The sequence below is a fragment of the Pocillopora verrucosa genome, chromosome 12, assembly GCF_036669915.1.
Source record: "Pocillopora verrucosa isolate sample1 chromosome 12, ASM3666991v2, whole genome shotgun sequence".
Classification (NCBI taxonomy): Eukaryota; Metazoa; Cnidaria; class Anthozoa; order Scleractinia; family Pocilloporidae; genus Pocillopora; species Pocillopora verrucosa.
This window is the reverse complement of record NC_089323.1, coordinates 11,217,328-11,244,501: the sequence shown is the minus strand read 5'-3', so window position 1 is coordinate 11,244,501 and position 27,174 is coordinate 11,217,328. Positions and strand designations below refer to the sequence as shown.

The 27,174-nt window shown below is 40.6% G+C and overlaps 3 protein-coding genes and 2 pseudogenes across 3 annotated transcripts in view; 2 read left to right on the top strand and 3 right to left on the bottom strand.

Moving 5' to 3' along the window:
• LOC136277177 (uncharacterized) overlaps nt 1–9,907 on the bottom strand; it is a 33,904-nt gene extending 23,997 nt beyond the window's left edge. Inside the window, exons 1-2 of the mRNA XM_066158869.1 lie at nt 9,736–9,907; nt 8,773–9,124 (exon numbers count right to left, since the gene is read on the bottom strand). Of these exons, the coding sequence (XP_066014966.1) occupies nt 8,773–9,124; nt 9,736–9,907 (524 nt within the window). The remainder of the gene's footprint in view (nt 1–8,772; nt 9,125–9,735) is intronic.
• Nucleotides 9,908–12,975: 3,068 nt separating this feature from the next.
• Nucleotides 12,976–14,992, top strand: LOC131781347 (uncharacterized; annotated as a pseudogene).
• A 473-nt stretch (nt 14,993–15,465) lies between these two features.
• LOC131781266 (uncharacterized) lies at nt 15,466–18,773 on the bottom strand (annotated as a pseudogene).
• Nucleotides 18,774–19,522: 749 nt separating this feature from the next.
• Nucleotides 19,523–20,662, top strand: LOC131791103 (uncharacterized). Its single transcript, XM_059108417.2, has one exon. The coding sequence runs from the start codon at nt 19,523–19,525 to the stop codon at nt 20,642–20,644; it is 1,122 nt and encodes a 373-aa protein (XP_058964400.2). The 3' UTR covers nt 20,645–20,662.
• Nucleotides 20,663–21,045: 383 nt separating this feature from the next.
• LOC131791098 (uncharacterized) lies at nt 21,046–21,948 on the bottom strand. Its single transcript, XM_059108413.2, has one exon. The coding sequence runs from the start codon at nt 21,946–21,948 to the stop codon at nt 21,046–21,048; it is 903 nt and encodes a 300-aa protein (XP_058964396.2).
• Nucleotides 21,949–27,174: the final 5,226 nt, after the last annotated feature.

Sequence of the window (27,174 nt, the reverse complement as noted above, 5' to 3'; positions counted from 1 at the left end):
CTTCAATTGCAACCCCAACCCCCGGCCTACCCTCCTCCTCCTCCGTACCAATCCTACTTATCCGAGGAGGAAATGGTACACTGAGTACAACAAAGTGGTCAAGCCTTGGCTACTTTGTACTCGCTTTATGGGATTTTTTCCAGGTAAGTGAATTAAGAGTGATATAGACAGTATAAAAGTGACCGGGAAGCTAAGGCCCTGTTTACAAGGAGATAGGGTAAGCCTACTGCCAGGGTAACCCTAGCAAGAGGGTTAAAAGATAGCCCGGGTTTATAAGCAAAATTTACAGGTAGGGTAACCCTACTGTCCGAGACAACTTTGCGCTCGTTACGCTTCGGTTAACCTTGTATATAAAGCACGCAACCGACAGAACAAATTACGAAACCGGAAAAATATTATTTTATGGGATTTTTTCCAGGTAAGTGAATTAAGAGTGGCAACTCCTTGGCAATGTCAACGTACCAAACTCTCAAAATGGCTTTGCCTTTTCCGAGTTGAAAAAGAGAAGGACAAAAAATGAGTGAGCGAAAAAAAAAACGACATTTGTTAAAAAGAGAACTTTACCAACCGGCTGACGGCGAGTCCAATGCCTAACCGACGGTGCTACGAGAACATTCATTGACACAATTTACATTTTATCGTTAAATAAAGCTGCGGCAGTCCTTCACGTTAGCGTTCGAAAGGAACGCTTTCGTATAAACTTTTGGCGATGTCAACGTATCAAACTCTCGAAAATGGCTTTGCCTCTTCCCGAGTTGAAAAAGAGAAGGAAAAAAAAAGGGTGAGCGAAAAAAAAGACATTTGTTAAAAAAGAGCCGTACCAACCGTCTAACTGCGAGTCCAATGCCTAACCGACTGTGCTACGAGAACATTCGATTACGCGGCTTAAATTTTATCGTGAAATAAAACTGCGGCACTCCTTCGCGTAAGCGTTCGACAGGAGTGTTTTCGTATAAACTTTTGGCTATGTCAACGTATCTTTGGTTTTGTCTTTGCTTTCCAAACGCTCATGTCAATCAGTCCAAAGGTTTATAAGTGCTTTCTGCTCATCCTTTGTCCATTTATCGTACTGCTCTCTATTGGACTGAGCAGCATCTTCCGCTTCCACATCTAGGGCATCGTTCACAGTTCCGTTGGTCGAACCACTCGGCTATTGCTTAATGTTGTTGTTGGGCTGATGGATCGGCTAGCTGGGTCTCCGACTGCTAAAACACCGCTAGGCCCTGGCAGTTGCAAGTCGGTCGAACCTGGGGATGGTTGTAGTACCTGAAGAAGACAGGAAAAGATCTGGGCGGAGAATAATATGGATAAGACAAGACAAGACAACTTTATTTTACCAGGGTAGCCCAGTCAGCTGCAAGGCTGGTATCCTTAGGGGCCCTGGGTTCAATAAAAATTACATATAAACATTTACAATAAGATTACAAGGTTAGGTAAAATTTGCTAAAATTTACAAAAGGGGAGGAAAAAAAAAAAAATCAGATAAAATGTCCTTTAAGAAGGCGTTTAAAAATTGCTAGAGAACTTGCCTCTTTGATTCTGCTTGGCAGTGAGTTAAAAGCTAAACGCCCTGAATTTTTAAAAGTTCGCCCCCCAAGAACAAGATTTGTTTTATTTGGGTGAATATTTCTCCTCTGCCTAGTGTTGTAATTGTGTACATCATTGTTTACCTTAAAATAGTTTTTAAGTATATAGGAACGAAATTCCGTAAACATTTATATACTAAAATACATTTGTGTATTTTTCCCAGTGTTTCTAAATCTGGCCAATTTACAATATTTCGGGCTGTCCTTGTACTTTTCTGACAGGTGACGATTTTCGCGGCTCGATTTTGTAATCGTTGCAGACTAGTGATACTGCTCTCGGGTAGTTCACCCCAGGCTGTTTCTGCGTAACTAAAAATTGGTTCAATAATGCATTTGCATACCGCTTGTGTTGCTTGTAAAGTAAGAGTGGAGCGTATTCGTCTGAGGAGACCGAGTCACTTGGATACTTTCTTGTGAACATCTTCAGCGTGTATTTTCCATTTCAGTTCCTCATCGAGGGTAACGCCCAAGTATGTGAATTTACTGACCATCTCGACATTGGTACCACTTATGGTGATGTAAAAGTTTGCGACGGCTTCCAGCTTTTGTCTCGTCCCGAAAAGAATTCCCTTTGTTTTCTCTTTGTTCAGAATCAGACGATTTATATCCATCCAAGTTACAACCCGCTCTAGGTCTTCTTGAAGGGCCTTCTTTATCTCCTTTGGGTTTGCACCCAAGCAATAGATGACTGTATCATCAGCATACATACTAATGTGCGTGTTTTTGAGACAGCTTGGCAGGTCATTGATGTATATAACGAAAAGTAGTGGTCCCAGCAGGGATCCCTGTGGAACACCATACTCAATGGGGAGGCTTGGTGACAAGTCCTGTCCAAATCGTACTCGTTGTGTACGAGATCCTAGGTAGTTCTGGAACCATGTGAGACTTTTCCCTCTGACACCATAGTGCTCTAACTTCTGTAACAAACAGTTATGGTCAACTAGGTCGAAAGCCTTCTTTAAGTCAATGAAGACGGAGCCAGTCATTTGTTGATTATCCATGTGTTCCAAGATCTGGTCAGTGAGATAAGTCACAGCAGTTTCGGTAGAATGTCCTTTTCGGAATCCAGATTGGTACGCTGACAGAACTTCGTTTGCTTCAAGAAATTTCACAAGCTGTACTTGGATTGCACGCTCCATAACCTTGGAGACTAGGGGCAACACGGATATAGGCCTATAGTTACTTTCTTCGGTTCTTTTACTGTTCTTGAATATAGGCGTAACTTTCGCTTCTTTAAGTTCAGGTGGAATTTCGCCAGTTGAAATAGTCAGATTAATAATATAAGTAATGGGTTTGGCTATCACAGAAGCTGCATCCTTTAAAAGTCTTGCAGACATTCCATCTAGACCAGTGGCTTTCTTTGATTTAAGTCTCTTCAGTTCATTACAGACAAACATTTCGTTCACTTCTTCCATAGAAAATTTGTTATTTACTCTTGGTGTTAGTGGCTATATGTAAGTGCTTAGTTGAAATCGTTCACACAGTTTTTCGGCGATGGAAGTGAAGAAGTGATTGAACTTTAATGCAGACAAACTGTCGGTTTTTGGCACACCGGCATTTTTCTTATTTGGCATGATTTCTTTCAGGATTTCCCACATTGTTTTTGGGTCTTGGGTTTCTGTTAAGCGAGAAGAATAATAATCCGATTTTGCTTTCTTCATTTTCTTGCTAACGGTGTTTCGTAAGCGCTTGTATTTGCTCCAGTGCAGTTCTTGATTTGTTTTGATCGCTTTTTTATGATGGTAATCCCTTTCTGTCATTAATTCTTTTATACTTGATGTTAGCCATGGAACTGAAAACCCATGAACTCTTCGCGTGGCAACAGGCGCATGTTTGTCAGCAACTGTCAAAAAAAGATCTTTGAAAACAGTCCAAGCTTCATTTGACGTTGATTCCATTTCGAGAATATCCCATGGGATCTTATTCAAATCGTCGCTAAAGAATGCAGGATCATAATTTTTATAATTTCTGCTCTGAATAATTTTAGGCGGAGGGCGCTTGATGTTGTGGAGTTTTCTGACTCCAAAAATAGCACAGTGATCAGAGAAGCCGATTGGAATAACACCGCAGGTGTACAGTTCTGGTCTTGATGTTAGAAATAGGTCAATTAAAGTTCTAGTCTCCTCAGTGATTCGAGTGGGCTCAGTGATTGTTTGTTTCAGATGAAAAGATTTTGTTGTTTGCTGAAAATGCTTTGTCGCAGAAGTCGGGTTCAAATAATTTAGGTTGAAGTCTCCAATAAGAACAATTTCACCATCATTTGTCAGAACGTTGTTTAGAATTTCTTCGACCCGGCTAGTAAAAGCCGCTGGGTCAGCATCTGGTGTTTTGTAGATTGCTCCACATAAAAGCTTTTTCGATTTTGGCTGGCATACTTCAAACCAAATTGATTCAAAGTTGTTGTTCTGTGTTTGGATTGCACTTTCATCAAGCTGACTGTAATTTAGTTGCTCTGCTATGTATACCGCAACGCCACCACCATTTTCGTCTCTGTCTTTTCGCATAACATTGTAGCCAGGAAGAGTTATTTCCGCGTCGGTGAACAAGTCATCAAGCCAAGTCTCGTTTATTGTCACGATGTGCGGTTTGTGCTCGTCGCAGAAAAGTCTGAGTTTGTCTGTTTTATTGCGTATGCTGCAAATGTTGAGATGAAATAAGCGAAGACCTTTCATCAAGGATGGCGAGGGCTGTGTTGGTCCAGGATTTAGTGAAACGTCGTTAGACAGGAGAATTAGGTTTGCAGCTAGTGCCATATTCAATAATTTCATCGCATTGATAAGTTTGACACTTCCCGTTGTTTGCGAACGAGCCTTCTTGCTGACTTGCTTATCGGCAAGTGGTTTCACTGCTTTGATGTTTACTGTGTTCACAGTCTTTGCTGCCGTCAGTTTAGATAATCTTTCATCTCTGGATCGTTTCTGTGGACATTCGGCCAGTTTACAGACTATCAAACTAACCAAAAGATACACTACAATGGAGCAAACGGCGGAACGTAAACGCAGAGCAGCCGCCAATGCACGTGTGTAATAATAATTACAAGTTCCCGCTGATACAGGTAGGATCAGCCTGCAATGGGTCAAATCGATTAGCAATGACAGCTCCGGAAGCGGCTCCCTTTGTTTTCCTCGATTTTTTCAAAATCAGCCTGCCCTACCCATGCAGTTTGGTCGGTTTTCCCAATTTTTTCCAAACTGGTGAAAAGCTGGTCGCATTGGGAAACGTGACATGATGACAGATTTTTAACCTAAAATAAACACAATTTGGAACTAAATTTCACAAGTGCGACCCGGGCCTAAACCAGCATGTTGTTCGAAACCAATGAATTTTAAGTTCAACTTTTAAACTCTGACGAGGAATATCCAGGTGAAAGCACTAAATCTAGTGATAATTTTAAGAGTTAAAATTTATGCAGCCACGCGTTGGCACAATACAAGGACAATTCTTCAATCTCAGTTTTGACCTTGGCATGTTCTATAGTTGTGGTTACACTTACATTCTGCCCACGGTTTCCCAAGGGGAAATTGGCTTAGGATGGGATCAGCTTGGGTTTCCGGTTAGATAATATTTTCCGGTTACATTGCAAAATATTGCCTGAGGTGAACGTTTGACCTAGCTGTGTTTGGCGGGAAATTTAATGCATCATGGAGATCGCAAACTGCGAGACGTATGGTCTCCTTTCAGTCGTTCTTCTTCTTCTTATACGGCAATATCCGGTTGATTCAGCGATCCAAAACTTCATTCTAAGGCGAATGCGTAGAAGGCGTCTGCGATTACGACTTACAATCACTCCAGATGTTGTATTTGTTCTATAGAAATCGTCGCCTGCAAGTTGCTCACCGGCCAAGACGTGCTTGGGTATTTCCTCGTCTGCAGAACTGGTTCCAGGAACTTTTAAACAGCAGAGCTCTCGATCACTGGTGGAAGGAAAACTTCTGCGTGTCTCGGGCTACTTTTGAGTATATCTGTAGGCTGGTTGGGCCAGCAATAGCGCAACAAAACACTAAAATGCGTGACACTATTCCAGTTGAAAAGCGAGTGGCTGTGAGCTTGTGGCGTTTGGCGACTGGCGAGTGCTACCGCTCATGTGGACTGATGATCGGACTGGCAAAACCTACAGTGGTTAAGTGCTGTCATGAGTTTGTAGAAGCAATTTGCCATCTGCAGGATGACTTCATAAAGTTTCCTTCTATAAGGGTGGAAATAAGCAGGAAAATTGAAGGTTTCTCTGAGAAGAGCAAGGTTCCGAATGTTGTTGCAGCGATTGACGGTAGATACATTCCTATAAAACCACCAAAAGAGAATCACGAGGACTACTTTAACCGGAAACATTTTTACAGTTATTTAGTACAAGGGATTGTTGACTCTTCGGGACTCTTTTTATCTGTTGCCACTGGGTTTCCCGGGAGTCTGCATGATTCTCGAATGCTGCAACTAAGCGATGTGTACTGGGCCGCCGAAAATGAGGACATTCTCATGGAACCTACCCTGGATTTGGGGGGAACCGTAATTCGCCCACTTGTGCTGGGAGATTCAGCCTACCCATTGAAGACCTGGCTTCTACCGGTTATCAAAGATAATGGAGCCCTTAACCGAGACCAGAAGAAGTTCAATAAGAAACTCTCTAAAGCACGAATAGTTTCTGAGCATGCGTTTGGTTTGTTAAAGGGTACGTGGAGAGCACTACTGAAGCACTTGGATGAGGATCATTGGAGGATCCCAAACACCATCATAGCATGCTGTGTACTTCGCAACATTTGTATTATTCGAGGGGAAGAATTTGATGGAGATGTCGAGGACGATAGCGATGATGACGATGATGATGACAATGGAGTTCCCAGCCAGGCTGCAAATGGTGTTCGACTGGCTGTAATTGAATTTTTAGTGTGATAACTCTCTTGCTCTTGACTTCTCTGAAATAAATAACCATTGTACAACAGTGCATCTTCCTCACCATTGTCTGATCTAAAGTTGCTGTGAAAAAAAAAAAAGAATTACAAAACTATGCCGCACTAAAGGAACTCAGATAATTAGGGTATTTGAGAAAAGACAAGTAAAATATACTCACTTTGGACCTCGAAAGTTTGCCATGCTTGTTACCGCGTGTCCCGAATTTGGTATGTGCCAGAGCATTTGCCGCGAATTCAGTTCAACACCGCAAAAATGTGCCCAGCATGTGCTGCGGTTTCCTGTATTTGCAATTTTCTTCCACCCGATTGGTTGAACTACTCTTGTGGCTAGATAAACCAAGGCTAAACCCTACTACTTGGTTCAGGGAATGTCATGGGAATTCTTTTGTTCTTTTTGATGTATCCATAGTGATTTCCCGTGGGCAGTTTCACTGTGGGAATATCGGTCACACACAAAACACAGACTCCCCGTGGGTAAATTCTTACTTTCCCGTGGGCAAAAGCTCTAGTGGAACCGCAACTTATGTCTGCTATTGCTTGGGCAAACATCCTGGCTGATTTGTCATTGTTGTACGTTATCCCTATTTTTAGTCCTTTGCCTTTATCCAATTTGCACTGCCAAACAAAATCCTTGAATGGTCTATTGTGTTTCGCGATAGCATGACAAGTTCTAAACATTTTCTCCAACTTAGCAAACACCTCATCATTCATCCTTTAAAGGGCCTTCTCATTAGGAAGTGTACTCAGCTAAAAAAAATGGGGTATCTCAGTTGTATTCAGTGAAATACAAAAGTAAAACAGAGAATGACAAATTTGTTTAGTAAATTAAATTTCCTTATACCTCTTTCAGAAAGTTTTTCAACACCTCAGCTGCGTACATATGTAATTCACTGGTTTCATGTTTTCATACAGAGTTGATCCCAACAGTCTTGCAACCTTTAACAAACTCAGTTTTATTTTCAGGTATGTTGGCATCAACACAATAGAAGCAAACCATGCCTTCTTCTTTAAACAATTACCAAGGCCTGTTGACCTTCCATGCTGATTGGGGTTTTCTCTTCCGCTTTTTTTGCTCATAGCTGGCTGTACTGTCAGACATTTTTGCCCTCTTTTCTGGAGGTTTTGCACCAGTTACAAACTGCCATATTTTCTCTTTGCAACTAACAACGTAGCGAAAATATTCATGATTGAAATTATACTTTAAATAGTCAAGGTGAATATCATAATTCATAATAATCGATATTTAGAAATCATTAAAAAAGATCTTGTAATCTCTGGCTTACAATCCAAATCACAGTGTCTACTGAGTAAAGAAAAAGCCAGCTGTTACTGAGCTGTTGCTTTTTATTTTGTGAACTGATTAAACTATAGAATTAAAAACCGTCACATTTTACAAAGGGACTGCACAGAGTTAAACAGGTTTTCAGAATTCAAACCCCTTTTAAAAACCTATTCAAAGGGCTTCTTCTGTGATTTGATGTAAAAGACGGGAATCGAAATGGTTTCCTTGCAATAGCTGCAAACAAGCCATTTGCGCTTTCATGTAAACGACTTACTGTAGCATTCAGGAAGAGCACTCCTTGACAGAAAGCAAGACACGTCCACATTACCAGTCACATAAGAGCAATAAAGTTACAATAAAAAAATGTTTTTATTGAAATGCCTTCATGGTTCATTGGAGGTGTACAAAATGTTGGAAAATGCAACAAATGCTGGCAAAATGGATTCTGTTGATGAAAGAAATGCTGTTAATTATTCTTCTACATTTAAATAATCGCCAAGCTTAGTAGCTAGTGCTGGCTAGCGCAGCTACTTATGACAACCTCTCTTATAAAGCCAACCTTACTCTTACCTCAAATAATTTGTCACTTGAAAGATCTGAAAGCATTCATCCCACAATGGCTCAAAAAAGACTAAAATACACATGCGCCAAAACATTTTGAGGAGATCTGGGTTTGAAGACAACACAACAAGCTTATTGTGGCTTATTGTTATTGAATCAAGCAAATGGTGTTAAGTAATTATCACAACCTTCCTGTGTGGATCCATCTATCAGTATTCGAAGATAAACCTCACAGTTTAGGCTATTTTCGTGTCTCAAGTTTATAGCTTCTGTTCTTTATTCTGTTAGGCATCACAGTAATGTAAGTACTTTGATTTTTTTCTGGGTTGTTTGGCAAAATCTTCTCAGGCAACCTGCCCTTTATTTTTCCTAAGATCTGGTTCCCCGAATGAAGTTTTAGTTGTCTCAGGCAACCGGGCAAGCGCTAATTTCAAACACAGTTTCTAGCAGGCATGTGTGTAGCTCTAACAGACTCAGAAGCTGTTCTCCAATTACCTTCTTCAAAGCATGCCTACAACTTTTGTCAAGTGCCTCAGCACATCTGTTCTGATGAGGGGCAGCTGGAGCGGTGAACAACCAGTTGATGCTTCTTTCAGTGCAGCAATCATGGAGTTTGTCAGAATCTAAACCTTTGACTATTTTGCATGATTTCCACTGTGCGCCAACCATTTGTAACCCATTGACACTCAACAGCACTGCCAGGTATCCACAGATGGAGCATAACCTTCTTAGCACCAAGATAAATTCCATTGGTGATATGTCAACAGCTAATTCCAGATGAATGGCTCCTTGTGATTAAGCAGGTGAAGATAACGCCATAGTGCTTTTTTGTCTTGTTGCGCCCTATCTTCACATTATACGGGCGAAAGTAATCACACAAGGGGTAGTAGGACAGAGGTGTTTGCGGTGCCAAGCAGAGGGCCCACAGGTCTGCCTTTAACTGTGTCTCTGCCTTGTGTGTCATTTCTTGACAAGAAACATCTAATTTTCACAGCCTTACCGAGCTTATTCGCCTTCAGGATCCAGTATTTTTGCCGTCCTTGTTGCTACTCCAGGATGCCCATGGTTTTGCATATGGCATGTAATCAACAGGGATATCCTGTGCTCATTGGGAAGCAGCATTGGGTGTTTGCCTTCGTAGGACATGATTGTTTTGTCAATCATTCCTCCAACCTTGATGATCCCTCATTGTTTATAAACGGGCTCAATGTCTTGAAGTCTCCATTCTTTATTCGGCTCTTTAAATCCTTTTGGGCTCTTCTAATCCATGACAACTCAGCCTTCTTTAACTCCTCAGGCATGAAAGGTCCTTCTCGTCCCGTGAGTGTGTTTCTCCTGGGGCATATCTTCTCTGCTAATTGCCTTATCTACATGGTAACTTGTATCAGTTTTCACCTACTGGAGGAATTCTTCACATCAGTTACATTTCCAACATCTGCAGGCGAGACTGCAGAGACAACATTAATGTGGCGACGCTCCATATTTCCTTCTTGTTGCAGTGTAGCTGTTTGGACTGGCCATTGTTCCTCTGGCAGTGTTAGAAATTCTGGGCTGTTCATCCATCTACCCATCAGCTGCTTTACATGCAATCCTCACGAGACATCATCTGTTATGTTTTTTTCACAGGGAATGTGCTTCCATCTGCTTGGGTCCAAGTTATTCTGGATTTCCCCAGTCTGTATTGAGACAAACAGCTTGAACTGCAGGAAGGACTTTGAATCCAGGCAGATATAATACTGCTGTCAGTGAAGAATTTGACATCGGCAAATTGAATCATACACTCCTTCACTATCGTTTTCACTAGGCAGGAGGCAAGAATGGCTGCTTGTAATTCCAGGCATGGAATTCTTAGTTGCTTTAGGAGTGCCACTCTAGACTTAGCTGCAACGAAGTTTACTTCATAAGTACCTTGTTTTGTTTCCTAACAGATGTATGCGCAGGCCCCAAATGCTTCTTGCAAGGCATCTGGGGAGACACATAGTATTGGTAATTCTGGAGTTTAGGGTGGAACCAGGCACCTCTTGAAACCAATCTGATCAAGGTCCCTCATTTCCTTGAAGAGCTGGATCCACTCTTCTTTTACATCACATGGAAGCTCATTGTCCCAATAAAGACCAATCTGCCACAGCTCTTGCAAACCTATTTTGGCCCTGATGACGATGCAGCAGCAAGTCCAGTGAGGTCGAAGAAGCGGGCAACTTGACCGAGAAGCATTCTCTTGGTCATCTTTACTCCACAGGGTACTGAATAATCTGACTGGCACAGCAAATCTTCTTTAACTTTGAAACTGAACTCATCTGTAACATAATTCCAAATCACTCCAAGCACCTTTTCCTCAACTTCTTCCTGGAGCATCTTGAACTCATTTTCCTGATTATCCGTCTTGGTTAGAAGTTTGCCCACCTTTTCCCATGAGTTGGAAATTATTTCTGCTTCCTCTCTTTCAGCTTGTGTTGGCTTGTCAGCCTTGCAAACACATGGTTTAACTTCGACTCCCATTGCCTCAGTCTTCCAAAAATCTGACCTTTCTATTGGTGTAGCAAATCTTACATGGTAGATGTGAGCATTCACTTGTGTTTCCCCTGAAGGTCCACTGAAAACTACCCATCCTAGAGGCGTTCTTCCAGCAACTAGCTGTCCAGTTTGCCTGGTCTGTCCAGTATGCACCTGGGCTTGGTCAATTCTTATTAGTAAATCAACAGGACCATTGCCTCTGTGTATCCTTTCGCACTCTAGTCCAAGAAGCTTAACCATCAGTTTAAGCTGGACTGCTGACACTTCTTCTCTATTACACGGGACTCCAATTGCCTTGATTGAGAACATCTTGGTGTTGTCTAGTGATGATACAGGAACTTTGTAAACTTCAGTCTTGATTGTCCCCTCTCCTCCTCCCACTTTCAAAAGTGTTATGGGAGTGTCATTCCCTTTGAGCCCCAGTGCAGCTGCTCTATCTTCGCAGATTAAGCTGATCTGCGCTCCCGAGTCAAGGAGAGTGTTACTTTGCTTTTGGAACCCATTTTGACCATAAATCTTGCATGTTATCACTGGTAAAAGAGTTTTATGTGGCTTGGAGAAAGACATGATGCCAACTTAAACTGCAGTGCTCTTGTGAAGCAACTGGTGATGAAAATGCATGCATTCCCTGCCATTGTCAGTGTTCGTACACTTTCGATGTCTCCCACAGTTATCAATTTGGTGCTCTCTCCCGGCTGCTTTCATGCAACTAAAAAAAACGTGGTTTTCTTTGGCAAGATTGATACGCTGGTTGATACTGACTGCAACAAATTTATGGCATGTATCTGGCCGATGGGACAAGTTTGTACAGTACCAGCATTTGTACCACTTCTGGTTGGTTGTTTCGACTTGCAAGGCATAGACTGATCTGCTAGATCTCAATGGAGCAGTAGCACGCATATGTGATTTCATCTCTACATCCATCTACTTCATCCGTTGCTCTAAAGTTGCCTTTTCTCCCTGATGCTCCAAGTCTCATGACCAAACCTTTCAATCACCGGAACACATTTTTTGCTCCATGATAGATAGCATGTGACTATTGTCCATGTCATTTTGACTTCCTTATTCCTTCAGTGTTGAAGCTTTATTTAACAAAGTGAACTAAGTCGCAAAATCTTGCATAAACAATGTTCCAAAAGTTGAAAATTGAATGAAGTCAGTAACAGAAATTGAAGTAAGTGTCACTTATTCCATAAAAAAATCATCAAATGAAATGTCAAACTTCCCTGAGTATAAATGTATGAGAAATTGTTGGTCACAAAAGGCCAAAAAGTGAAAAATTGCACGGTGATAAACTGCATTACTTAGCAATGAGCTAGAGGAATGTAACCTTACATTACTTCTAGTTGTCCTCTGGTGTGATATCGTGCTCATTCTTTAAGCGGTCTTTATGTGGTGACTGGTCGAGAAATCTGTTAAATAGATCCTTTGTGATTATGGATTTGTCTGCCCACTCATTAAAGGCTTGGAGGTATTTTTCCCGAGGCACCTCATATGTGGCCAAGTCTTCATCAGTTACATCTGCCGGGAGCTTCTTGTAGAAGACGGTGCTTCTGTCGATGGATACAACAGTGCCAAATCCATCTGTTGCCAGATTTTCCATTGTGACACTTAGAACCTCAGCAGATGGCCTCGTGTTCCCACTTAAATAGACACAAAAGGCCCTTTACATAGCAGGATGCGCCTCTGCCGTTCATAGTGGTCACTTGAGGCATTCTCTGTATTAGACTTCACAAGCTGCAAAACATGAAACTCCTTTTTAGTAATCCAGTAACAAGTACTGCATCTGAAAATGATGATTCCTGATAAGCTGTTCATCAAGGAATTTTGAAGGATTGATGCTATTGTGTTATGAAAACATCAAGTTCTTTATTAGTTTTTGTTCCTTTTCTAAGTATATGAACAGCTGTAAGTAATCTTTCAGGATGAATATTTATTGATTATTTTTTTAAATTTGTAGAAATTCTGATGGACAATGTTTGCCAAACCATTTCTAGCATCAGTCATCAGATGTCAAGGTTCAATAAAAAATAATGATCTGTTATCAAGTAGTTAATCAGAATTAAATTTGCAGGTAAAGAATTTGGCTCAACACTTATCAATGTTATGGCGACAAACTGTAGACATGCCGGTTTGGGCGCTCTGGTTTTTGTGTACCTTATTGGTACTTAATTTTTAATACTTTGGTAAGATAGTATTTCGCAGGGTTTTATTTTTGCATCTTTAATAGGCAAATATGAAAAAAGGATATTAAAATTCATGATTCAAGCATTTAATCTTGGTTTTGTGATTTATACATAAACCAAGGTATTCATCAATAAAAATGAACGTCAAACAAAAGAGTAGAAAATGTAGCTCTACTTGATGGAATAAAAAGGAAATAAAAACAGAAAAGCAATACACTGCCTGGTTTCCTAGGCTTGTATTTTTCAAATTTTATGCCTCTGTTCCTCTGTGCCTACTGTTCCTCTTTGCCTACTGTTCCTCTGTGCCTACTGTTCCTCTGTGCCCACTGTTCCTCTGTTCCTCTGTTCCCACTTCTTCTGTGCCCACTGTTCCTCTGTGCCCACTGTTCCTCTGAACCTACTGTTCCTCTGTACCTACTGTCCTTCTGGGCCTCTGTTCCTATGTACCCTATGTGCCTACTGTAATCGGTGACGAAGGTAAATAACTAATGACGTCAGTCAGGTCGTCGTACACGAGCCACGAGCCGGAATTACGGAGCTGCACGCGACTGTGCTGTCACGCCAGCCAAAAAACAGTAAATAAATCATTGATCCGACGGTTTTGATGATTCTTTTCCCTCTATACTCTAGCAATTTCATAAAAAAATGCGTTCACTCTCTTTAGCAGAAGTGCTGTGGTTGCTTTAGGTGCTGAAATTTGCCCGATTACACTTAGTTTTGAGAAGACTTCACCGGGCATGCAAGGACAACAACAAACTCGATATTGGCAAATGTGTCTTTAGGAAATAAGACCAGTGACATCAGATCGTAGAAAGTCGAGGCCTGAAGACTACAATATTATTGAATTATGATTTGATACTTTTTCGTTTTCAGGTCAAATCAACAGAGATCGTGTGCAGCGATTGTGGAAAAAAGTACAAATCAAGAGGAGGCTACCAAAGGCACAGAGCTACAAAGCACAATGCAAATCGAAACGCACATCATTTAACTTTGACGCCAAGCATTCTTGCCGAGATAGTAAACAATGCTTTCAAGAACATTAGTGAAAGGGAAGTGTTTGCAGCAGATCTAAGGAACGAGTTAAAACAATATGAATATGAAGAGCCTGGGGGAGAAACACAAGAATTCACTGTAATAAAGAAATTATTTGAAGACTATTTCAAAACTGGGAATGCTGATAAATTCTATGGCAACTATTATACCCAAGTACCATTGAAATCTACAATTTTTTTCAAAGGACTGTCTCGTAATGCTGCAACACTTCTTGCAACCAAGGTAGCTGATTTTATCCAATCCTTCTGCAAAGGCACCAAGTCTTCTGACAAAAACCCACCTTCTGTTCAAACAGTGCTGTCAGAGAAATAACAAGCTGGTCTGCAGTATGTTGGTGGATATGTGTTGCATAACTTGCACAAAAAGTATGCAAGAAAGAACACAACTGAGACCCAACAGGCAATGGCAATCTTGAGAGCTGGTAAACTGGAGCATGGATATGAGAACCAAAAACTGGTATCGAGTTTAAACCCTGGAGGATTGTGGAACATTACAAAGTATGGACAGAGCATTTTCCTCAAAACAGAGTGTCATTTTAGACAATTAACTTCAGTAAATTCTTTGCAAAAAGTGGATGTTGCTGGCATAGTGCATAACACAGTAACTGACAGTGCGATATTGTCAAGCTATCAATGTATGGTTTCAGAGGCAGAGCTGATACCCAATGTTGAGGTGAGCAACAGTGTCTTCCATGCTATTGTAAGTTTATATATAAGGATACGGTCATTTTCTTGTGCTAAAGACATCATTCAGCGCTACAAAATTAATGCAAAGCAATCAAAGGGTAAAGCACTCCAAAAGGAAATCATGAGGAGTCATGAACAAGAAACAGTTAGGCAAGAGTAAAATAAAACATTAACTAGCATAGAACTGAAATATCTTACTAGTTGTTCAATTCCCTGCCTTATACATTATTTGTTAAATTTTTCATTGCCTATGGGAATTAAAATAATTTGGAAAAATGTAGGAGCCCTTTTTACTGGGCAAACCCCAAATATTTTTGGCAAGTACAATTCTTATAATATATGAATGGTAAAAATGCAAAAATAGCAGTTACCCTTCAAATGAGACAAAAAGCACTGTGACCTGTTAGCCTCAACTGTATAATTTTGAAAACAAAATATCTCTGTGGAATTAGCCGTAATGACAGAAATTGAAATATGGACCATTGTCTATAAACCCAAAACCTACTTCTGTGAAACTGTAAAATGTTTTGAAATAATTCCTGTCATGTCAAGATTCTCAGACAGACTTCTTTGTTATTTAACTTTTGAATGTTTTGGCAGCACTCCATGCAATTACACTTGTCCTCTGATAATGATATACACGTATAAATATACATAAATCCTACCAGGCAATTGCAAGCCACAGTTACATTAAAGTTTGAGCTTTTTTTGACACGGCAACTTCTCATCTGTAACCTGCACCCATGCTCTCTTCTTGTCCTTCCTGCCTCTAGTGTTTCCACTTTGACATGAAATTGACCTCTCAATTCTTATAGTGTTGTTATTGTACCCAAACTGACTTATGTCTGGGTTGTCACTTCGTCTACCAAGCTGTCGCTGCTTACCAAATAACTCTTCTGCAGGATCCTGAGAGAATCGTTCCGTTAGAACATACTCCATACCCTCTTGAAGAAGGAACTTGGTAGATTCAATGGTAGATTGAACAGTAAGCTGGAAGCCTTTGTATGTCTGCCAGGAGAGAAACATGTGTGCCCTTGCATTCTGACTGAAGTTTCCAGGTCTGTTTTTGGTGCTCTCTTTCCAGCTTCTCAGATACTCGAGGAATTCCATCAAGAACTGAAATCTATGAAAAATGTCAAAAAAAAAATTTATTGCTTAAAAATAGATTTAATTGATTATTGTAGAAAAAAAAGACAAATACCACAATACTGACTTATTCTATCAAATAGACTCATAAAACCCCAAAAATACGTAACAGACCTCAACCCAAAAAAATACCGAAGGTGTAAATTTTCAAACTAAAAAAAAATGTTGGAACCCCCCATCATGTATGGTATGAGTACCCTCCCCCCCCATGGCTCTGTCACACAAATTCAAACTGGTTTGAATTCCTGTGACATATCACAGGGACAAAATAAGCGCAAGCAGCCTTGTCGCAGCATGTGTACACTTCTGCAACAAGTCACTGTTACAAAATTAAAATCAACCAGAGTTGCTGGAGCTTATTTAAAAGTGAAATGCCAAGAAATGCAAAATTTGTATGGCAATAACACCATTTTTGCAGGGACATTAACATGACTAAATATGCATAATAAATTAGTATCTACCATGAAACTAGAAATACCTTTCATCCTGAACAGATCTGTAAGGAGCCAAGAATGGCTTACGCTTCCTCTGGTGTTCTGTAAGACTTCACACATCAAGGCAGTCAAAGAACTAGTCCACCATCTCACAGATTCTGGCAGTACCTTCAGCCACTGGTGGGCCAAAGGTCTTTAGCACTGATGCTACAGAGGCACTCAAGACCTGGGCAGCGAGATTCACCCGCATAACAGAATAAGCATTCAGATTGATATGCTCGTATGTCAGCCTTGGTAAAAGTTTCAGACCATTATCAACATCCTGGAAAAACATCTCTGTGATGTGCTGCCACAAGATGTAATTGCCATCATTCCACATATGTCTTGTACAGGTGCCAGAGCCTGAGCTCTTCAGGCAGTTCCAGGTGGTTTTCACAAGGTGTGGTGCATCTGAAAAAAAGTATATGAAATGGTGCGGGGCATAAAAGTTCACTGTGCGGTAGCATAGGTCACCACCAGCACCAGCATTGAGTTTTTTCGAGGCTTCTGTTTGGAGAGGCACCATCTAAGGTTGCCGCGATAACCCACAAGTTGCAGGGGGTTTCCAGGATACCAACTGCCTCCCAGAATAAAGGCATCATTTGTGCAGCAGTGATCCCAGTTGTGGCAAAGTGTGCAAGTGCAAACTTCAGTTCAGTGCACACTCCTCGTACAAGAAATACAAGAGCATGTGATGCAATGACATCAACTTTCTCTAATGCAGCAAAGTTCAGTTCTGGGTCACCAAGGTCTGTGAAACCAATAAGTTCCCCAGTGGCCTTGTCTAGAACAAGATTTGCATTCACCTTCATTTCATCAAATAATAAAACAATGTAACGCTGAACATCAAAATAGCTTGATGTCTCTGACTTGAGCACTTCAATCACTTCCTTCTGAAACCCTCTCTAAGGTTTTATTGCATTTCTGTAGTCCTTTAACCTTCTTTGGCTTGGCAGAACTAGCACCCCACTGTTGCATAGTTCCTCATAACATGATGGACTCTTTGCAGCCAGAGATAAACAAAACCTGATTATCATCGGGTGATAACGCACTCCAGTAGTGCTCCTAGTAAACAGCTTTCTTTGTTCTTGCCAAAATAACTTCATGAATGGAGTTATTTTAGTGTCTGCAGAATCAAGGATTTTCAGAAAGTCATTGCTGAGTTCATTTTCAATCTCCATCCTTGACTTTTCTAGTTCTACACGCATTTCAAACAATGCTTGTTCAAGCTGTGCGCACTTCAGCCTCTGCTCCTGTAATGTTAACTTTATCCGCTCTGGATCTGTCTTTGACACCGGGGCATTCAGGTGTGCAGGCTTTGAAGACCTACTTTCCTTTGCTTTTTGTGCACTGTTTGCACATCCAGCTTATGTTGTGCACACACAACAAGCTTCTCCTTGTTCCTGTATAACTAAGCATCCCTTGGCTCTCCAAAAACCTTTATGAGGGAACTGTTGCTGTTCTTCTTCTTCTGCTTCTTCTTCTTCATGTTCACTCACTGTGTCATGATCAATGGGAACAACGTGACGAAATAGCTTACTAGTTAGTTCCAGTGTCTGCACTCCATTACATAGCTTACAGCCCTCTAGTTCTTTGACTAAATTTGACATTGTAACATTTTGCATCGATCGACAGATATAGAGGGCGGTCCTCCACTAAATAGCAACCATACACTTTCACAGTGAATCCCAGGCCATCATCTACGATTATTTCAAGCTGTGGCAGCATATATGGCTCCGTCATTTTTTTGAAGACAGCTTTGTCCACTGAGAACTTCGACATCCAGTCACATATTGTTTTCAGATTCGTTGCTCGCTGACTGAACTCCTGGAAAGTGCTATAGAATGATGTAGAGGCAGGGATTTCCACAACATCTTTCACCATAGAACGCTCATGTCGTGGAGTTGGCTGGCTGCTTTGGTGGCTTTTCCTTGGCATTTGGCGCTTTGGCAACACTCTGAATCGAAGTTTCTTTTTCGTCATTTTTTCACCAGGAACTATAACAGAAGGAAACGAAAATATTTGTTCATAAATACAGCTTATTTGAGGAAAGGAGAGAGAGCTAACTTCACCGATCTCCTGTGTTGTTTACATGTATAGACGTTTCGAGGCTTCCCAATCTGACGAATTTACAAAGCCATACTTACATGTTTCAATATCCTCGGGGTCAAAATGCTTCTCGCATGTGTAGATCTTGTCATCTTTGATTTGCCTCCTGAAATCCTGGTCGATTTCCCTGGTTTTTTTTAGCTCTCCTAGCCACTCGTCACGCCATCTTCTGTGTGCATCATCCTTAGGCAAAGGCACCTTGAAAATTCCGATACCTTTGGTTCTTCTACATGAACCGCAGCCATAAACTGAACAGTTGACACCCGGCATGGCTCAGTAAACCTTTTCTTGTCAAATTTAGAATAAACTGTTGTTTGATTTTCGATGAAACGAGAGAAAAGACGGGCGATTCGCAAGACGACTACGGACTGGTTGCCATCTTGAAGATCTGTGTGCACCATCAAAATCACGTGACATGCAAAAAAACACAACAAAGAGTTTGGCCTTTGAAGGTTGTCGGCTTTCATAACCAGTCTCCCTCCATTAACTTTGATGGAAACAAAGAAGCTATTCATTGAAGAAGCAATGGATTGGGATGTTATATGCTGAACACCATCAGAGATAATACACTGAATACTCTCTAAAGATGAGTTCCGATTGCATGCTTCGTTCACTGCTTTCCACACCTTTTCTGAGTCACCCTTGGCTTCCTCAATCATGTCACAGTAATATTTAGACTTGGCAGGTCGTACTAATGGCCAAGTCGCACTAGAGGACAATTTCAGATTTGTCCAGGACAAATCTGACTTGAAATCGGCCAGTGACAAAAAATTTGTCCGGAAAGCTACAGTCGCACTTGAGAACAAAATCTGTGAACAAAACATCACACCATGCTGTGAGCGTCACGCAATTTCCCACGAAGCAGCCTTTACCCGCTGTTTCAATCCACAAACCGCGACACGAGGGATCTCAAAATGTTTCCACGAAGAATTGTAGCAATAATATTTTTCTTCTATTTTCTGGTTCTTCATCAGCAAGCAAATGTCAATATCAATTTAATGATATGTTGTCTGTTATTAATGCAGAATTTACGTGCACAAAACATTCTAGTGACACGATGTATTCGCCGACAACGAAATCGTTATCGAAGACGAGCACCATACTATTGGACCCTTCCTCGTCCAGTCAAATCGTGGTTCGAGATCCATTATACTGATCGAACAATACCTGGGGACTACTTTCGAAGGCTCTTACGAATGAACAGAGAAAGCTTTGATTTGTTGCTCAACGTAATTCGTAACCGGCTGACGAGACAGAATACAGTTCTGCGAAATTGCCTCACTCCTGAAAAGGTCCTTGCTTGTGGTTTGCATCGCCTTGCACACGGAAATTCATACGAAACAATAGGACCTGCGCTAAACGTCGGCAGAACTACAGCAATAGAGGCTTGTCAAGACGTGGTTGAGGCTCTTTATGACTTAAGGAATGAGTACATCGAATTCCCAACAATAGTGGCCGAGACAATGAGGTGTATAGAGACATTTACGGACAAATCACAACTTCCAAACATTGTTGGGGCCATAGATGGCACTCATATCAAAATAGTTGCTCCTAGAGACAGTGCTGTTGATTATTTTAGTCGAAATCAGCAACATGATTTCATTATTCGGGCTGTTGCTGACGGTAAGGGATTATTTCTTGACTTTGCAGCGGGTTATCCGGGAAGTATCCACGACGCTAGGGTATATCAAAACAGCTCGCTTTATCTAAGAGCAAGCAACGGAGATATACTCAAGGAACCCGTTGAAAGAATCGGCATCACAGATATTCAGCCTTACCTGGTAGGAGACAGCGCATACCCTATTTCCCCCTGGCTTATGAAGCCTTATCCTGAAGCGACGCGTGACCCTGGCGAGATAACATTCAACAAGGAACTGTCGTATGCACGAGTAACCATCGAGTGCGCTTTTGGCTGCCTCAAAAGTCGTTGGCGAATTCTACAAAAGCGGTTGGATAGCAGAATAACTTTTTCTGTGAAGATTGCCATTGCTTGTGCAGTGCTGCATAACTTTTGCATTAAAATTGGGGACGAATGGGAAGATGATTTTTACGATGACGATGATGACCGCGGAAACGAACAGAACAATGACTTAATGCAGGACGGGGAAGATATAAGAGAGTTGCTAAAAAACAGTCTATGATTCTTCAAATCCCTTTTTTTAATTATTTAATCCTTCGAACTTAAACTTATACTGTATTTGATATTTCACAAAGAAAATAAAAGAAAATCAACGAGAAAATACTATAAAAATATTGCATTGTAATTTGTGCTCAACATACGATTGGTGAATCATAAGAAACGATTTCCATCACTGTATTGAATTTTCCTGAAATTTTACAGACATTTATTGTTCAGATTTTTAAAGAGAAGTGTGTGATAAAGATAATTTTTGCATTTACAACAAGAAATCAGTTCAAGCAGTACATTCATTTGTTTCCATAATTTCGTTTGATCGATTCGCAACATAAACAATAACATGTCTTTTGATAATGGTCGATAATGATTGTCTCCCAATAGTCCAAAACAGTCTTGAATTAAAGTTCAGTTGTCTTTCTCATTCTTTTGGCCAAGGATTTTCACAATGGAGCCCATAAATTGGTTCATCATGGCTAGCTGCAGTGTCTGTGATTGTTGCAAAGAATCCAGAAATGCTGTAACTTTCTCCCCCTGCTGCCTTGTATCCTTTAGAGCCATCTTGAACTCTTCGTCGCTGTCATTATCAGGAGCTTTGCGTTTCGAAGCTCGTTTCCCTTTCTTTGACGCTCTTCTCTTTTCAGCTGGAGTTTGTAGCACATTGGGGCTAGATGAAATACTGTTCTCGCCAGTAGTATCACTTGATTCAGCTACAACTTGGGGGGCACTTTTGCCACTGATCCCCGCTTCGGCTACATTATTGAAGGTTACTAGGTCGCGGCATCCAAGGATCTTATCAACCTCATCGTAGTAGACGGATTTCCTAAGGTTTCCTCCTGTTTGGTTTTTGTTCCAATCTTTTGCATTCTTGTATCTTTCTATGATGTACTTCATTTTCCGAATACATTTGTTGGCCATCTTGTTGGACTGTAGCGCTTTCGAAATCTTCTCAGCGATCCAGGCCCACGTTTTCCTGCACTCTCTGCTTTCGAACTGATCGTGTTTTTCAGCCCATAGTTTGACTAACAGTTTTTCCTCATCTTTAGTCCATCGTTCCTGGGCCTTCTTGTTCTCGGAAGATGTACGGCGCGAAGAAGTTTGGAAGTTTGATTCCGGCATTGAGCCGTCTTCGACGAACGGAAAGGATTCTGACAACGAGCCAGAACTTGCGGTTGAAGGAGATGGGCTTGCAGTTCCTCGATCATTAAAATTGTAAGTGCTAGGCAACGGATATATCCATCCTGGTGGATATTGAGGATATTGTTGCCCCATTTCATACGGAAAGTATTGGTTGCCCGTGCCTGGATTCATGTTGTTGCGAAATGAGAATGTGACCAATTTTGCAGCAAAGTCTATAGCATAGAGACTCTGCTACATATCACCTGTCAAATCATTTCCGAATTAAAACACCCTCGCTATTGTTTTCCAAAATTTGTCTCAATTTGGCCTGCTCCAGAGGTAGTCGACGGCATCTTTGAAGTTTGTCCGCCCGCGACCAAATTTTGTCCTTTGGTGAACAAACCGGTCGCACTTGGTTTTTCATTGTGATGACAGATTTTTGACATAAATAAACAGTTTTGTCCTCTAGTGCGACTTGGCCCTAAGCCATTAAGTTTGTTCCTAAGCTTTGCATACATTGACCAATGACGCGCTGAGTTCGATTTTCGCGCCTTTCTATGCGCCCAGTCACGTTCTTTCATTGTATCACTTATTTGACTGTTCATCCATAGAAGAGGTGTTCCCTTGACACGCCTTCTTTTTACTGGTGCGTGTTGATCAGCAACCTCCGAAAACATTTTATTCCACGTAAACAAGGCGTCGTAGATGTTGTCCTCGTTTTCAACAATATGCCAGGGAATATTCCTAAGATCATCATCTGAGCTGTGCTGTTTTCATCGCAATTTATGACATAAGCACCCTGGACAAATCACCATGCAGATAAATATCCAAACATTGCACATATTATTATAGAAACACCAATGAATTACCAAGTGAGCTTTTGCACGAAAACATGTTATCTTCACACATGAAAAGATCACCGCTGCTATGGTTACCAATGATTTGGTATTTCATTAGTGTTTGTAGAATAAACAGCTGCACTCACTTGTGAAATATTTTTCAACTCTCGAAGAGAAATTTTGTATCTCCACGTGGTCATGTAATATCCACTATATCTGTATTAAGTCTGTAGAACTAGTTTAATAATTCACCTTTTTCAGACACACCATTATTGAAGGTGAGAGAAAGAGGTACACCTGTACATTCATTGAAATACTGTAAGTTACTTTTTTAGTTATAATCATTAAAACAGAAACCACCATATTATTGCACAACTTACTTGTAAAAATTCAGAAAAAGCGTAAAAGCATCTGCTTAATTAAAAAATATCTCATTCGCCGTTTCGAACAGGCAAATGCTATAGATAACTGAGTGGGTAAGCTATCAAAAAAATTATACAGGAAACTAAGACGAGCAGTTAACTAAGACATCTGAATCTTGCTTTCTTATAGCTTTTATGTAAAAAAAAATACGTACAAATGATTACTAGAATATAGTAGTGCTTTCTTCTGCTTGACATGAGCACAAACAGGAGCAGAACTTGCCTTGCGTAATCACCCTGCTGGACAAACGCACTGATGGAAAAGAGCTTACTGAGGGGTGGGCAACACAACTTGAAACTTTCATTCACGTACCACCACTTGGCCTCGGTTAACTTTGCCAGCTGTTCCTCTGTTGCTAAGATAACATGTCTTTCTCTGCAGGTTTCAACTTCTGCACAGGAAATTTTCTGGTATGCTTCACACATTGATTATGAATTCAAGGTCAGTTGGTTCTGGTAGACATCTCGCCTGTCTGCAACAGTTGGCTGCTCTGGCTGATGTCTCAGGCTTTGGCGGTGTCAGCAAGGCAGTAGTAGTCACCATATAACCAGGCAAGATAGTTGACTTCTGAAACATATTCAAATACAATGATTCAACATCTTAATTTTTAACAAAGTTGTAGCCCTCACTTCTGATAAGAGATAAACTAGGTTTCATTTCAGGGAAACATCTTTATTCCCCCATGGCCTGATTGTTCAAAGGTTGGATAAAGCTATCAACCCAATAAATCACTATCCAGCTGTTTGTTGTAGTAGTAGAAACTTTATTAATCTCCTCAAAAAGGCTTTTCAGCTTAATTTTCAATGTCAAATATCTAAAACTTATTTTTCCAAAAATGCCCTTAAAAAGTGCTGTTTTATTTTTGCTTTAAATACATCCAAATTAGTGATAGACTGAAACTCATCCGGAAGACTATTCCATAGCTTTTGGCCTCTGAAAGTAAACGCACGCTGACCTGCAGCTGTTCTACATAGTGGTATATGTATCTGTAGACCAAAGTAGCATGAAACCATGTCTGATGATCAAATTTCCTCGTTCCAGAAACTATCTGGGCTGCAAAGTTTTACACTGTTTGTAATAGCTCAATGTTTTTCTTGTTGGTATTAGCTCATACTGATTAATTTGACAAGGGCTACCTATACATTTCGAAGTTACTTGAGTTACATGTTCATCATACGTTACATTACAGTCCATTGTAACTCCCAGGTTTTTCGCAGAATTAGATGATGTAATGTCCTTGCTGAGTAGTGTAATGCTTACATCATCTGGTATTTTCGTCAGCATCTGCGGAGTCCCCAGAACTAGAAGTTTTGTCTCATCCGGGTTAATGAGTAGCATGTTCTTGCAACACCATGCGGCTATGTTCTGAAGATCTTCTGTCAGCTGGTCTGTGGTTAAGGTGGCATCATGTACAGAAAATGAGAGGTATAACTGTGAGTCATCAACATAGTGCTCTAACGACCCTACCTTAAGTACAGATGGTAGATCATTGATGTAGATATTAAACAATGCCGGGCCCAAGATTGATCCTTGTGGTACACCATACAAGACTAGGCAGGGTTCAGATATTTTGCAACCAATTCTCACCAACTGTTTTCTTCTGGTCAAGTAGCTTTCAAACCATTCTATTGCTTCTTTAGAGGTACCCATTGCACGTAGCTTCTCTAATAAGGAAATGTGATCAATGCTGTTAAATGCTTTGGAAAGATCTAATAACACCAAGGCAGTGACTTGCTTGTAATCCATTGCCTCTAGGGCTAGATCTAACTTCAAAATGTTTAGTGTCTCTGTCAAATACAGTTTCTTATTCCCACTCTGGTGTCCACTGAGACAGTTTCTCTTTGTTGCATATTCAGTGAATTGATTTCAGGCTACTTGTTCACATATCTTAGATAGAGCAGGTAATAATGACATGGGTCTATTCTCGTTGGCTACTTCCGGATGTCCACCATCCTTTGGAATTGGAACAATTTCAAATTCTTTCCATGGTGAGGGAAATACAGATGTCAAAACTGAACTGTTTATGATATTGGTTAAAATCAGAAGGATAGCCGATAAAGTATCTTTCACCACTGCCATTTGTAATTTATCTTTCCCTGGAGCTTTATTTGAAAGAAATGACTGTATAATCCTATTGATCTTAAAAGAGGTAGCAGCTCAAAATTGAAACTCGACTTCTTCGGGTATAAAACCAACAGGGAGTTCCTGATGGGAAGTTGGTATACCACTGACTGATGCAAGTCTTTTGGCTTCCTCTGCGGCACGTACTCCCACCTCCGTAAAGAATTCATTAAATTCTGTCGCAAGTTCTTTCATATCCCTAGAATAAGCTGGGCACACTTTCTCCCTAGTTGGTATGCAGTTCCGTATCACCTTCCACCGTTCACTAGAGCTCTGATTCTTTTTAACCTCATTCTGGACATACTTCTCCACCTTGCGTAATACCCTCTTTACGTCGTTACAACAGTCCCAATAATACTGCCAATCCACAAGAGCACCTGTCTCTCGCGCGATTTTATGAGCTTGATCTCTTTTTGCCATTTTCTCTTTGATCTCTGGAGATCTTACATGGAGTTTTATGGTGTGGCTGTAGTTGTGGTGCACTGTCCTTTCTTGTGGCCTTTTACTGGTTTCCCACGCTTAGAGCATGTATTTGTCTTCGTTTTGCAAGTGACAGCTGTTGCAGCAGGCTGAACAATTGCCTGTAGCTCTGCATCTGTTAAAAAAACAAAAATTATGCGCACTGTCTTAGGAGATTTCAGGCCTTTTTATGAGACTTTGAGAGCAACAACAAAGCTAATTACCAGTAGTATCTGGGGACTTGCACTTTGGAATAAAATAACAATTTGATTGACAGATTGATTATGTGAATGACTGATTCTTTCATTGATTGAATGATTGATTGATTGATTTTTTACATTTGTTTAGTCAGTCAGTCAGTCTTTATTTCTTAAAAAAATATTTTGTCCTTCACCAAAGAAACAAGACCAACAAGGGCATTCCCCACTAACCAGTACAGGTTGGAGGACAGATAACTGTTTCTTTCTGATTTCTGGAGTGGAACTTTTCCTTGTTTTCTTTGTGCAAAGCTCGAGGGGTCTCCCTACCCAACTCCTCATCCACAGCCTTTAAAGTTTCCCTTGAGAGGACATCTGTCTTTTTGATTTTTCAACCTTGGAAGTGTATTCAAAAAAAAAAAACTTGATGTCCTGTGTCGCCATGAATGAAGCTGGCATTGCGTGGTCTGGTAACACAGACCATGCACAGGTCAGTGGGAACACTGGCACCTTCTCCTTCTCCCTTGTCCTCCTCCTTGCCTTCTTCCTCCTCTTCCTTCTCATTATCATCCTCTTCATCTTCCTCCTCCTCTTCATCTTCCTCGTACTCTTGGTCCTCTTTCACATCATCTTCCCCTACAAATTCCCACTGTTCCCATTCTTCCCCCCACTCCTCTTTGCCCCAGTATTCAATCTCTTCCTCTTCCTCCTCGTCCACTTCCTGTACTCTCTCCTCATTATCCTGGCCACTGGACAACACTTCTGTAAGTGTAATTGCCTTAATCCTGAACTTTATCATTAAATATAATTTATTTACAATGATAAATGGCTGTTAACTCACCATCTAAAACGAATAGATTATCTTCTGAATCTGAAATGATCTCGGTTTCAGGGGAATGATAACCACTGTTATAATCGCTCTGACCCTCAGGGTCTTCTGTGGTGATGGGGCCACAAATGAACCCCCATCCCCATGTTAATTGCCGTTCTTCTTCTAATTGAAATAATTTAAAAAAAGAAGTATGTTTAATGGAATACTCAAGTTTCTTCTATTTTTTAAACAGTTCAAACTCCACCTTGCAAAGTAATATTTTTTAGTTACCTGTTGAATCCCTTTTTCTCTTAACTCCTGTGAATTCATAAATAATTTGATGAATTAATAAATCTTATCAATTACCTTGTCAAATTTTCAACATTTTTATTAAATTATGCCATTTACTTAGGGTTTAGAGTAGTAGTTTACCTTGATTCAGTCCAGAACTTCCTGGAACAGGAAATATCTCACTAATAAAATAAGATAAAATTCAGTGATGAATTTGGTTTACAGACTCGATTTATCCTTTCAAACTCCTTGCTTTTCTGTCACTTTTCTCCAAAAC

Bases quoted from the DNA above. Each gene is read 5' to 3' on its own strand.
- LOC131791103 (XM_059108417.2), top strand. From the start codon at position 19,523: ATGCAGAATTTACGTGCACAAAACATTCTAGTGACACGATGTATTCGC.
- LOC131791098 (XM_059108413.2), bottom strand. From the start codon at position 21,948: ATGAATCCAGGCACGGGCAACCAATACTTTCCGTATGAAATGGGGCAA.